General features: G+C 46.7%; 1 protein-coding gene across 36 annotated transcripts in view; it reads left to right on the top strand.

The window, feature by feature from the left end:
* Kalrn (kalirin RhoGEF kinase) overlaps nucleotides 1-14,312 on the top strand; it is a 605,995-nt gene that overhangs the window by 353,941 nt on the left and 237,742 nt on the right. For all 36 annotated transcript variants that reach the window (XM_015993393.3, XM_042259218.2, XM_042259217.2 and 33 more), the window contains exons 18-23: nucleotides 243-392; nucleotides 3,550-3,664; nucleotides 6,749-6,864; nucleotides 7,526-7,648; nucleotides 12,413-12,595; nucleotides 13,816-13,934. In XM_015993393.3, the coding sequence (XP_015848879.1) occupies nucleotides 243-392; nucleotides 3,550-3,664; nucleotides 6,749-6,864; nucleotides 7,526-7,648; nucleotides 12,413-12,595; nucleotides 13,816-13,934 (806 nt within the window). The remainder of the gene's footprint in view (nucleotides 1-242; nucleotides 393-3,549; nucleotides 3,665-6,748; nucleotides 6,865-7,525; nucleotides 7,649-12,412; nucleotides 12,596-13,815; nucleotides 13,935-14,312) is intronic.

Raw genomic sequence — 14,312 nt, 5'->3', positions numbered from 1 at the left:
TTAGCCCTCAGCTGTAAAGGATAACTCCACAACCTCCATCTCCAGCCACAGTCCAAGCTCCAGTCGCGAGGTGCTCAAAATGTCTCTTCAGCGTACCATCTTGGGAGTGGAGGCCACTCTGAATCTCCAGGCTGGACGCCACGCGCAGTGTCGCTATGTAGAGTGTTCTGTTGCAGAAGTTCGCAGTGAACACCTGCTGGGCAGTTCCTTTACGGAGCCTCTTCCTCCCATGATTCACTTAGGTGTGCAGTGTGCTGGAGAGCCTAGAGCAGGAGTACCGGAGAGACGAGGACTGGTGTGGTGGGCGAGACAAGCTGGGGCCGGCGGCGGAGATGGACCACGTCATTCCACTCCTCAGCAAGCACCTGGAACAGAAGGAAGCCTTCCTGAAGGTCAGTGCACACTGCCACACACAGCCTCAGATTCCAGCCCCGATCTCTCCTCTCACCAGCCAGCACCCACCTACTGCTTCATCAGGGCTTCCCATGCCTCTGGATTTTCCCGCCTCTTTTGTAAAGAGGGAAGGGACTGAAGACATATCTCCCAGTTAATTCATAAAGCCATAAGATTACACTTTAAATATTCACTTTTTTTTTCTTGACACTTTTGGTATCGCCAGGTATGGGATACATTATTATTGCCACTGCCACCTTAGGGTATTCCAATATCACATGGTTATAGTAACGTTCTTTTACTCACTTACATCCAATTTATAAAAAAATCATTTTTTTCCCTTTTATGGTACTAAGGATTGACCACAGGGCCTCCCTCACACCTATTAGGCAAGCACTCTTTGGGGTGAAGAGTGGAAGCCTACTTAATAAAGTTATTAAAACAAATCTTTTAGTCAATAAATTTGATACTATTTATCATTTGAGCAATTTTCAATTAACAATAAATATCACCATGTTTATTCTATGTGAAAGCAGGAGCACATATTCTGGGGGTTTCTGATATGGCCCTGGCCATATCAGGGAGGGGAACCAGCCCTGTTGCATTTGGACTTTTAGCGGAGAGGGAAGTCCTTCTGAATGTCCCCCAGCAGCCCTTGGTCTTCTCTCAGTGGACTTCCCAGTTCAGGCTGGTCAGCAGACTCGACTCCCCGCAAACCCCACATTTTCATGTTCTTCTTCTGGGGTTTCTCAAGGGATGAAAGAGAATTTATGTACCCTGACATGCCACCACTGAAGTCACACTTCTGTAACTAGCTGCCTCTTTTATTAGCGCTCATCTCCTCTTGACCACCAAACCTTTTTGTTCCTTTCTAAAACCTCCCTGGTACCCCCCTCCTTCCTTGCGTCTGGTATCTGCACCGGTATTGGTCAGAAACCCCGAATAAGCAGCTTTTACTAATACAGATAAGTAGACATGTTCTCATACAGAGCTTAAAATAATTGAAAAGTTTTCTCTGTTGCAAAACAGAATTTAAAACAATTGTAGGGGCATGTGAAGGCTTTTAAGTAGAATTATAGAAGTATTTCTTAGTGGGGGTGGGGAGCTGGAGTCTGCTGACCAGAGATGGTTCAGCAGTTAAGAGCACTGGCTGCTCTTCCAGAGGACCCGGGTTCAATTCCCAGCACCCACGTGGCAGCTCATAACTGCCTGTCATTCCAGTTTCAGGGGATCTGACACCTTCACACAGATACATATGCAGGCCAAACACAAATGCACATGAAATAAAAATAAATAATTTTTAAAAAGTATTTCTTGGGACTGGGAAATGCTTAGTGGAGAGGAATACCTGTGTGAGGGCCTGGGTTCGGATCTCCAGCATGCACGTAAAGAGCCAGACACAGCCTCACACGCTCCATACCCCCAGCACTATTGAGGACAGGGAACTGAGGATCGCTGGGCCTTGCTGGCTGCCAGCCTAGCTCTGGTTCTGTAAGAGACACTGTCTCAGAATAAGGTTGACAGTGATGGACTAGGACACCCAACCTCCTCTCTGGCTTCTTCCCATGCATGTGTGGGCACGTACATCCACACACACCTGCACAATACACCACATACATATGCACAACCCATGCATACACATACAGAGAGAAAAGTAAGGATTATTTCTTTCTAAAATTAAGTGATTCTTTTAAAGAAGAAAGAAAAGCATCTGGACCAGTGTTTTTCATATATTCCTAAAGCCGTGAAGAAAAACTCCCTATCATTGTAGGAAATTGCTGCCCAGCAGACTGTGCGTGGCTTTCTGTTTATTCTTATTTATTGAACCATCTAAAAGTCCTTAGCCTTGGACTTCTACTAATGGCTTCCAATTCATGAGCTTTTGAGTTCCCATCAACTTAACGGTTATATTTATATCTATTATGTAACAGTCATTGTAATTATGTAATTTGTATGATAAAAAGCTAAGTATAAGAAGATTTTTAAAGTTAACAGTTTGGTTTACAGATAATTTATTAATGTAAAATTAGTAAGCAAGTATATACTAGTTTTATAGCCATGGGGGAAACTGGTTTTTAGAGAAATTCGAAAATTATATGGGCTTAAGGAACACTTAGAAATACTCTGTCACGAGGTCTGGATTCTAGATCTGAAGTGCTTCCTTCCTGCTGTTCTTCCCAGCCCTCATTCTGTAGCTGGAGAGCTTCTCTCCAGGTTTCCCAAGCCCCGCAGTCCCACAATCCACTTATAAAATAATCACTCAGACACTTATATCATTTATAAACTGTATGGCCGTGGCAGGCTTTTTGTTAACTGTTCTTTTATCTTAAATTAACCCATTTCTATAAATCTATACCTTGCCACGTGGCTGGTGGCTTACCAGTGTCTTCACATGCTGCTTGTCCTGGCGGTGGCTGCAGTCTCTCCCTTCTTCCTGTTTCCCCAATTCTCCTCTCTCTTTGTCCCGCCTATACTTCCTGCCTGGTCACTGGCCATCAGTGTTTTATTTATATAGAGTGGTATCCACAGCATCATTCCTACTCATGAGGAGAATGTGGCCTGTCCTCTCCACCAGCCACTGCTGATGGGAGCCTTCAATGGCTCTGGCTCTGACTCTTTCATGAAGATTAATATTTCCCAATAAGGGAGTACTTGTTAGTGTTATTTAGGTAAGAGGAACGTGATTGGCAATCAAATTAATTTGAAAATTGTTGGTAATTTGCATTTAGATTTAGAATTACGTTATCAAGTACGTTTGCTAAATGTCCTATGCTAACGTGGGTTTCTGTTCCCTGGGCTTCCTCCAGTGGTCCTGTAAGAGATACTCTTGTAGAAGAAAACCAGCCGGGGCCTGAACATTAGCAGTGACCAGTCAGCATATGAATAGTGACATGTATCGTGAAGGGCTGGCTGTTTTCTGATTTCTATCTGAAACAGAAAAAGAAGCACAAAGAGAGCTCAGGGCATGAGCCTCCTGGAGCTGGAATTAGTGTCCCCGTGACCCAGAAGTGACCTTCAGAGCTCCGCCCCCTCTGGATCCCTCCAGCATCCTCATCACCATCCTCATCGCCTTCTAAAAAAAGGCACTAATCCTCATGTCTTGAATTCCACATGCCGCCTGGAGGCAGGGCCCCCTCACACCTGTGTCTCTTCTAGGCCTGCACTCTGGCCCGGCGGAACGCTGAGGTGTTCCTCAAGTACATCCACAGGAACAACGTCAGCATGCCCAGTGTCGCCAGCCACACCAGGGGACCCGAGCAGCAAGTAAAAGGTGAGGGGGAGGCCCGCCGGACCACGGGTCACTTGAGTTGCATGGATGGGAGTCCTGCCCCCTCTCCCCTCCCGGTAACAGGCGGTGTCCTATCCCTCTTGTCATTACAAGTTCTCCCGTGCTTCCCCTTTAAGAAGAAGCAGCCTGGGGTGGAGCAGTGTGGACCCAGCCCTGGTGGTTCACAGTCAGTTTCTTAACGTGCAGAAAGATTTTCCCCAAGTTTTTTTTTTTTTTTATTTTATTTCCAAGTCTTGGGCCACACTGCTGAGTAGAAAGGTTGTCTAAACATTTGCTACTCAAAACACAGTGTCCTGTTGAGCAACATTGCTATTACTTGGAAGCTAATACAAGTGGGATTCAGGCTCCCTCGGATCCTCAGAGTCAGAACCTGCATTCTGTATGCAGTAGGATTGACGTAACTGGTGCTCTAGGTCATCTTTATCGCCTATGAAGTCTATAAGTCTGTGAGTACATGAAAAATAACATATATCCTTTAAAATCATCAATTGTCTGATCGCATTTGGCCTAAGTCATTGTTTCATTCTCCCAGTGATCAACTCTTACCACACAGAAATTAGCCTTCACATAGGAAACCAGTTTTACACGTATCCTCTTGTCCAATTAGAAATTCGCAGCCCTGGAGAGGAAGGCTGGGAAAAAGATCCTGCACTGACTTGGAGTGAGGGTGAGCCAGGCTTAGGGACACCATGGTCAGAATGGGGATCAGCAGTCTGCCTGAGACAGAGTTCCCCTCCCTGCTCAGATCAGAGTTGGGATGATGCAGATCACTGGAAGGAATTAAACAAGAAGAGGAACCCAACCGGAGCCCCCCTGCCCTATGTGTTATTTTGCCTTTGAATGAGGCCCTCTGGGTGGCTGACTCCATGCCACCCTCTCCTTCCAGCGCATTTCAAAGCATATGTTCTGACTTCTGCAGATGGCTGCTTGGGTGAGGCCAACTGCTGAGGGTCCACACTCACACCTACACCGTATGGGACGGGTACCCAGAGAGGGCTGGATATACCTCCATCTGTGAACGTTCTCAGGAAGGGGGATAGCAACACCTGAAATTTCGGGAGCTTTCCATGATTTGGACTGGCTATGTTGCTTACCTAGTGGTGTGGGACACAAACAGTAAGGAAGCAACAGCTTCCTCTACCCTTGCCTGGTAGACACAGACACTGCAGGCGAGATCTTCTAGTTCCCTTCATCTGCTGCCTGGATGCAAAGCCAGGGCCACATAGCGTAGGGTTTTAACACAGGAGCAGATTGCCGGGTGACAACCAGAAACTTGGCTGCGGCTCACCATGAGCATCTTCTGTTCAGGTGATGGTATGTCCCATCCATCAACATGCCATCGGCTGCTGTGGCTGAGCCCAGCGATGCAGCTGTCCTTCAGACTCCAGGTGTTGGCTAAGGTTCTTGTCTGTTCTTCCTGAGCTCTGAGTCCAAGGTTACCCAAGAGTTCTTGCCATGGTGCTACCAGGGAGGCAAGGGGCCACTCAAGTCTACAGACACATTTCAAGCTCCTATTGGTGTCCTACCAGTTAACAACCTCCTCACCAGAGCAAGTCACGTGGCTGAGCCAGAGGTCAGTCTGAGAGTGAGAAAGTAGACTTGACCACTCTGGGAAGGAGCTGCAATTCCATGCAGAAAGCATCACTAGTGAGCCACTGAGGCCTGTGGAATGCCTCAGCCTAAAAGGGTAGAGAGAGAGAGTATCTGTAGAGTCAAACCTCCAAGCACAGGGCAGCGGGGAGAATTAATGAATAAGTAAAATCAACAGAAACTAATAAATATAAACACTGCGGTTGTACCATCTCAGTAAAGTACAGTAATGTGTATTTGACATCCCGGGGGCCTGGGAGACCAGGGGTAGATAAAGATGTGGTCCTGGATCACAGGATCCTGCCTAACTGCAAGCTCTACTCCTTCCTATCTGAATGAGCCTGAACAAGTCACAAGTCTTCCTCAGTTTCCTCATCTGCAAAGGGGAAACCATAAAGAAACACATATCATATGTATTATAAAAATGTGCCTAACACATAATGAAAGCTTAATAAACATTGATTATCTATGTCCTCTTCAGTACTGAATATTTTACCAACATTTAACAGTTTGCAGGAAACAAGAAGCAGATATAAAACAAAATAAATTTGCTTGCTTCAAGCATAGATCATACTATTTAAAACACTTAAATCAATCTATGGCCAGGCAGTGGTGGTGGTGGTGGTAGCAACAGCAGCAGCAGCAGCGCACGCATTTAATCCCAGCACTCGGGAGGCAGAGGCAGGTGGATCTCTGTGAGTTCGAGACCAGCCTGGTCTGCAGAGTGAGTTCCAGGACAGCTAGGGCTACACAAAGAAACCCTGTCTTGAAAAAAAAAAAAAAGAAATCAATCAATCAATCCAAGTAAGAGATAGTGTTAAGAGAAGTAAGGAGACAGACGGATACCCCCCTATGGCTCCCTTGGCGTACTAAGCGCCTTACCTGTGTTCTCATAGTATCACTAGGGATGACATGAGAACTTTCAGCCTTCCTTAGGATCAGATCAAAAGCTGTGTGGAGTTTGGGCGGAAGACAACATGTAGACCCGATTGCAGCCCAGTTTCCACCCACCCTCTGCCCAGAAGCTCGCCACAGTGGCTCTGCTGTTAAAGTACCATGTGTCTGACTCCTGTGCAGGGCTGAGGTTGTGGCTCATTAGGTGGGCTGGCCCTATGTCTTCCCAGCCTGCTCACTACTGCTTACCCCGCCTACCTCTCCTCCAGAAGCTCCTCAGGAATGCCTAGGAGCCCACCCATGCTTGCTAGGCTCCAGATCAGCGGTGCCAATTGTAGCCTTAGGGCCTCACTTTCCATAGCCTCCTCCAGTAAAGACTGACTAGTGGGAGGAGAATCTGGGTCCGTGGTGGTCTATTGACAGAGTCCTCAGAAACAGGTCCTTACCATCCATGCTCTCCTTACTCTTGATCCCTTCGGGGAAGTTGTAAGAGTCTTGCAAGTCCCTTTGGTCGTGGGGCTGGCATAGCCGGGACTTGGCACAGAGCCCTCCCATGATGCTGCTCACCTCCTCTTCCCACAGCCATCTTGAGTGAGCTCTTGCAGAGGGAGAATCGCGTCCTGCACTTCTGGACCTTGAAGAAGCGGCGGTTAGATCAGTGTCAGCAATATGTGGTGTTCGAGCGCAGTGCTAAGCAGGTATGTCCAGAGTTCCCTTGGCTGTGCCTCACTGCTGGGCTGGCTACAGAAGACCACGGTAGCGGGCACAGTTAAGGCGAGAGGGGATGACAGAAGAAGGGATAGCCGGTTTCCCCTTATCAGTAATATGGGTTTTCTAGACATTCAATGCTAAGTTTGACACCAAGAGTTATGATGGGCTGTACAGTTATCCACTGGGTCTGACCTATGATAACCCCCAGTTTATACACAGCTACTCACTGGCTCTGACCCATGATAATCCCAGTTTATACATAGATACTCACTGAGTCTGACCCATGATGACCCCCAATTTATACATAGATACATAGATAATCACTGGGTCTGACCCATGATGACCCCCAATTTATACATAGATACATAGATAATCACTGGGTCTGACACATGGTAACCCCCACTTTATACATAAATATATAGATACTTACTGGGTCTGACATATGATAGGGCCCCAGTTTACTGCTTTGTGGCGGGCTATTCCAACTCAAAGAAGAGCCTCCATAAAAAATAATAAAAATTTAAAAAACAACTCCCTCAGAGCTACACATATCCTGGGTCCCAAGCCATAAGCCTTGCTCATAATGGAGCATGTTTTCTTGCTGACAGCTGCCTTCTGGGGGACTGGTGATGGTGTTTCCTCCCACAGGCATTAGACTGGATCCAAGAAACAGGAGAATATTACCTCTCAACACATACCTCCACTGGGGAGACCACGGAGGAGACTCAGGAGCTGCTGAAAGAATATGGGGAATTCAGGGTGCCTGCCAAGGTAGGGAGTATCCCAGCCCCCTCCCCAAGTCCACCTTGTACCCCCCTTCGTGGGCAACTTTACATTATGGAAACAAGAACAGTCTCTGTATACAGAAATGTGTAGCCCTCATGGCACAAGAAAAGTATGTTTGTGATTATCTCCTTTGGAACCTAAGTCCTCCCCAAATTATATCTCCAAACAGGAAGTTGGTTGCTAAGACACCTCGTTATCATGCTCCAGATTCTGGGGTCTCCTTTGTTCTCTCAGACCAGTTAAGGTGAAAGGTTTTACATACTCATGTAAAACTGTGCATGCCTTGTAAGCATCTTCCAGGGGTAGCCAGCCTTTTAACACTGTGACATGTTGTCGTCTACAAATGTGTTTGGGCTACATTCTTGTCTCTCCGGGGATGCATGTGGCCTGGGGACTGCAGGTTGGACCCACCTAAACTCTACATATATCTACATAGTCTCGAAATTTGAATGTCTGGGAAAGCACACCTTATAGGCTGGAGCAGTAAGTCAGGAACTGATGGAAATTCAGGGTGCCTACAAAATAGGGCCTATCCCAAACCTCCCCCAGCCCACCCAGAACCCCCGCTCTGGCCACCTTCGTGCTAGGGAAGCAAGAGCAGCCACTGTACACAGAACTGTGTGTTGGGAAGCCACTAAGGACAGGCTCATAAAGCAGGTGACTTTCCAGTTTTCAGACCTACTTCCATTTGCCCTCAGACTTGCTAGTGATCAGTCGGATCTCTGGGGAGCAAACTGTATAAGCTCATTTAGACCGAGGTAGCAAGAATGCTGTAAGGGAAGAAAACCTGGTTTTTACCAGTTTTCACAGCCAGCGTTTGACTCGAGGACCCTTGTTTTGACTGAGAAGCTGATGTGTAATAGACCTTTCTTTGTGGTACCCAATATATCTGCCTGCTTTCTGTGGCATCCCTTCCACACATGGAAGATGCCCTTTCCAGGGGGAGAGCTGTTTGTCTTGGGGCCAAGGAGGAGAACACACTCACGCCATCCCCAGAGACCCCTTCAATATCACAGCACATGTTCCTCTAGCTTGGTTTAACAAAACCTCCTTCCTGTTCTGGTATTCAAAAGTAATTATCCACATTATGACTCTGTGGTGAACTCGGTATTGGGCAGGTAGCTTGCATTGTTTGGAGCTTTGGGGCCTTTTGCCTGCTCTGAAGAGCTGTGAGTTCTGATTGGAGGTTCGTCTCAACACCAGCTAGAGAAATGGCGCAAAGAAGGTAGCAGAGGAGCAGGCCCCAGTCCAAATCCAAATGAAAGTGGTTTTTGAGGTTGCCAGTTTATGTCCATCTGACCTCTCGTAAGAGCATCATTAGTGAACCGTTAGCAGGGTGCATCCACCTGCGTGGGTAGACTATTACAGTAGCCAGAACTTCTTAGGACAAGTCCGTTGATAGCCCAAGGGGAAATGCAGAGGATGCAGTCATGTTAGTTTATCCTTTACAATCTGCTCCTTAGCTTTGCCCTCTTCCATCCGTCATTTCTGCCCTAAACTGCAGTAGCTTCTTCATTGGATTGCATTCTCCCAGCCTTTCCTTCCCTCTGATCCATCCTACTCCTCTTACCTGTAAAGAGTCACTTGGCCACAGCATCCCTCCATTCGGGAACGTTGATGGTCTTCATTGCCTTCAGGTTCTACTGCCTCCCACCTCACACAGCTTCTGTCTATCATCAGTTGTTCCTTTGGGCTAGCATGGGCTTCTGCAGAGTGGATGCTCTTTCTTACCCTCCAAGAGATCCATTTGCCCCACCGCCAATTCCATACAAGTCCTCCACCTAAAAGAGCGTCCCCTCTCTCTAGTTTGTGCTATGGAAAGCAGCCCACCTTTCCAGTCCAGTGCCACCTCTTCTGTGGTCCTGTCTGCCTGCTGAATAGCACAGGGCCCTCCCCTGCTGCACTGTCAGCCCCTGTCTGTATAACCTTCAGGCAGCTGGCACAAGCCGTGTTTTTTTCCAGGAGTCTTTGTACAGGGATATCTCCAGTGCGAGCCTGAGTGTCTCAAGGAATCTCTGTGCAGGGATATCTATCTCCTCAATATCCCCGAAGACAAGAACCCCCTTTGTTCAACCCGTGTTCCCCAGGTTATCTGATGCAGCACACGCATTGAAGGGAGGTCCCAAACACCTATGAACATTAGGAATCTTGGATAGACTTCAGAACTACGACACTCCAGTCTATGCTAACATGACTTTTCCAGCTCAGCTCTCCATTTCCTGTCTTCCTCATAGTTCTCAGCTGAACTATGTCTGTTAGTGGTTACCGAGTTCCTATCTAGCATGTTCTCAGTCTCAGTTATTTGTGTCAGACTATCTACTGGGTAACAGCCCAGCTGAGGCACCTCTGCCTGAAGCCTCCAGCCTCCCCTCAGTCAACTCCCCGGAGGCAAACCTCCAGTAACCAGTCAGCTCTGGCATCTAGTCGCTATAACCAATGTAATGAAAATTTGGTATGGAAAGCTAACTGACCTTGAATGACAGAGAAGTATGGTGGCCCTCACAATTGAATAGTGCAACAGGTTATACTGAATTATTATACTCTGCTCCAAAAAAAATGAGATCAAGGAGAATATAGAAACACCAAATATAGAAAGGCAATTTTATATATATAAAAAAAACTTCCAATATAAGAATAAAAATGAGACAGAGGTTTGGCAAGGGTAAGAACACACAATTGCACGTTGTGGTATGCCTATAGGCAATCTAGTTAGAAGAATACAAATGATACTTTTTATTGTTTCAAAAATTATAGGGGAACCGGCACTTGATGACAGGGAGGCTGAACGTCTCAGCATCTAACAGAATGCTGTTTCTTCTAAAAAACAAAATTGTTTTTAGATTTTTTTTTCTTTTTACAATCCAGTGGGGTTTTTTCCTAGTATATTCACAAGCTTTATAATCATTGCCACAGCTGAGTGGAGCTCAGGAGTTAAGCATTAGGAGTAGAAGTCCTCCTTCCCATCTCTCCTCAGGCATATGCCTGTGCTGTTCATTTCCTCCAATTAGAATCACTCAGTATGTAATCCTCTGTCTAGCTTCTTTCCCTTACCATAATGTTTTCAGTGTTCCACCCATGTTTTAATGTGTGTCGGCACCTCGTCCCTCTTGACGGTTACACAAATAATAATAATAGTTGGTTACACATAGAGCTTTATTATTTATCGGCTGGATCTTGACTTACTGTTTCTCACATGAATAATATTTAGTTTTATGAACTTTATGTTTTATGAGGTCTTAGGAATCATAATGAATTTTAGCACTACCTGCAAGTTTGGTGTGAGCACATTCTTCTCAGTTTTCTTACATGTATACGTGGAAGTGAAGTGACTAGGCTCCCTGCCTTACCCAGCAGGCCTTCTCTGCCTTCCCATGCAGATCCTACCTCCATCCTCTCTATTGTAACATCCCTCTGTTACAACGTTCTTCTGACTTTGACATTCAATTACATGATGCCCCGAGCTGTCGACTGTTCTGTATGAAAATCTTGTCCCCTCTAGAAACTTTATTTCTCCATTTGTTTACCCCCCAAGTCCAACCCACAGCTCTCTGCAGAGGACCATAGACTGAGGAAATGCTGAACAAATGCATATTACAAATGAAGTCAAGCCAACACACGTCAGACTTTTGCCTGGTTAGCCCTGTAATAGGCACCTACTACATTTATCTTTATCTCCCTTTATCTCCCTCGAACAGAGACAAAGAGAAAAATCTCATAGTGAAGCAGTAGAAGTCTAGCTAGTTAGGGTCATCAGATCCATTCTGGGTAACCCCTGCCTCGGTGCAGAGATGGGCAGGAACTGGGAACAGAGGGTCCGAGGCAGATGCTGCTGTCACCTCACAGAGACTTGTGCTCCTCCTGCAGACTTCCTAAAGATGTTTTAAAACTCCCGTGAGTCTCAGGTGTGATCAAAACATGCTCTATAAGTCTGTAAAGTCACTAAATTCAGATTAGAGCACCTCACATCACATCAGTAGCAGTGGCTAGCATTTCTGACTTAACTAGTTGTATGAACCTTTTCTGGACACATGAGCAAATGCCTTCTCACCTGGATAAGGCACCAGAAAGACAGACCAAAGAAACAGTTCCTCTCAATGGGAACATGTGTGAGGGGTTACTTACAGGAGTGTGGGAAACTTACAAGCCACTACACCAGTGAAGGAAATGTCACTGAACTCCAGCAACTATTAACTGCTTAGATATCTTTTGGAATTGGTGTGGCCTTGAGAGTCCTTCCCCCTAATAACCTTTAACTGTCTATAAATCCTTGGGGAGGGTAAGGACCTCAGGAGCCCTGCCCATCCTCCATGATGGAAGGTCAGTAGACCCAATCTTGGGCAGTTCTCCTTTAGGCGATCACAGCTGCTGACAGTCCAAGAGGGTGGTGGCCACATCATGCCTGGAAGACAGTGTTCCACAGCACAGGTTCTTACAGGAGCGCCTGTGAGCACCTGCTGTGTTCCAGGCATGTTCTAGGCAGTAGGCACTGTTGGCCCATTAAAGTTCGCAGTAACTTTCTGAAGCAGATGCTATTAGGATTCCTATTTTGTGGATGGAGAAACTGGTAGGGCATGAGAGATTTAAATAATTTGGTCTAGGCCACCCAAAAGCTGAGTGACAGAGCTGCCATGCAAACCCAGTCATCAGCTGAGAGGTACCTACAGCTGCTGGGCAGAGCAGAGGGGTCTTGGGGCAAAGGGGTCTGAGAAATGATGTGATCCAGTAATGCTGGGTCGTCTCTTGGGGCAGCAAACGAAAGAGAAGGTGAAGCTTCTGATCCAGCTCGCGGACAGCTTTGTGGAAAAGGGCCACATCCATGCCACGGAGATAAGGAAATGGGTGACCACGGTGGACAAGCATTACCGAGACTTCTCGCTGAGGATGGGGAAGTACCGGTACTCCCTGGAGAAAGCCCTGGGAGTCAACACGGAGGTGTGTATCAGGTGCTGGCCACTGCAGATCCTTCCTTCTCCTCTCCCTCAGTACCGCCAGCCTCCTTGCCATTGAGGGGGCACATTTCCTGGGCAGTCCTTCTGAGCTGTGGACCCTATGAGCCTCGTGCATTTTTAATAGGTTTGGGGGACCTTAACCAACCATTCATCTCAAGCCCGCCCCCCTACACATCCCCAAGATTAATCTTATATGTACTGCAGAATTGACTGGCCAGGAGCAAGACCTATGAATACAAAGCAGAGGGTTTTTTTGTTTTTGTTTTTTTTCTGTATAGTTAACTGTTGGCTCTGAGGACCAAACCCTTTATTTTGGTCTCATCAGTACAATCATCTAACCAATTATGTTAATGAGCCAATGATTGGAGTCCCTCAGATGTGTATGACTGATTCTCAGGAACGAGGGGCACAGCGTGTGTAAGACTTGTTTGACACCTCAGCCAAAAGAAGGTACCAAGTTCCGTGAAGCAAAGGAAGACTGACTTTTAATCTCTTTTTTATAATAGAGGTCAGTGACCTGCGAATTAAAAGCTAAATCCAGCCTGGCATTTAATCCTAGGAGTTCTAATTCGTGTATCTTTAAACAACCCCGTGCTTGGAGATAGAGCAGCCTTGGGCAAAGTGGTCAAGCCATTAAAATTTGAGGTTCATGATGTCTCCCTCAGGCAGTAAGGGTTGGGTTTTGTTTTGTTTTGTTTTGTGAGTCCCATCATGCATAATACTAATGATGGATTAAGCAAGCAGGGGTGAGCAATTACAGAGTCCAGTCACTGATTGGGTATTCTGTTCCTGTTTCCATGAGAGACTGCTTGTTTCAATAAAGGGCAGTTTCTTTTCTCTTGACAAATGGGAGGTTTTCAGTGTTTTCCTGTACTTCTGTTTCACATTTATTTTATTGATGAAGAACCAATTCTGGCTAATTCGTGTTTAGATTTAATCAGGGGCCCGGAAAACAGATACATAATGCCTAGAGCTACAGACAGTAGCACTACATATTTGGCCAGAACGTCCTATACCTTTTTGACTTGAAAGGCAGAATGACCCTATGAAGAAGGCTTGTGAGTGGGACCTTGTGGGGACCCCCATCTTGTCACCTTCCATGAGGTTGTTTTCACCCCTTTCCCCCAATTCATTGGAGAGGCCTTCCTAAGGCTTCCCCAAAGTGAACTGACCCCTGTGACCCCTGTGACACTTCTCACGCAGGATAACAAGGACCTAGAACTGGACATCATCCCAGCAAGCCTTTCAGATCGTGAGGTTAAGCTCCGGGACGCTAACCACGAGGTCAACGAAGAGAAACGGAAATCAGCTCGGAAGAAAGAGTATGTTGGGGGAAGGGGGGAGGGGTGACAGAGGAGGGGAGGGGGCAGGGGGTGATGGAGGAGGGGAGGGGGACTCCCCCTGCAGCTAGCAGGTTCTTCCGTGTTTTCCCTGCTTCCCATCCCTTGTGACAGCTAACATCATCTTGTCTACCTGTAGATGCAGAGATAGACCTTAGAGATAGGCTCACCAGAGACCCCTCAGCCTCTCCGTTCTCTACTGTATCCAAGTGCTCTTCCTGTAGCAGGGCCTTCCCAGGGGGGCATCTGCCCCTCAGACCATCAAATTTTGCATCACAGTGTCAGAACTCAACCGTAGCCAAACCAAACCACTTCACATAATGGAAGTCAGACCTAGGGAAGCTGAGAGACTCTCCCCCA

This window comes from Peromyscus maniculatus, chromosome 12, assembly GCF_049852395.1.
Source record: "Peromyscus maniculatus bairdii isolate BWxNUB_F1_BW_parent chromosome 12, HU_Pman_BW_mat_3.1, whole genome shotgun sequence".
Classification (NCBI taxonomy): Eukaryota; Metazoa; Chordata; class Mammalia; order Rodentia; family Cricetidae; genus Peromyscus; species Peromyscus maniculatus.
This window is presented reverse-complemented; position numbering and strand designations above follow the sequence as displayed.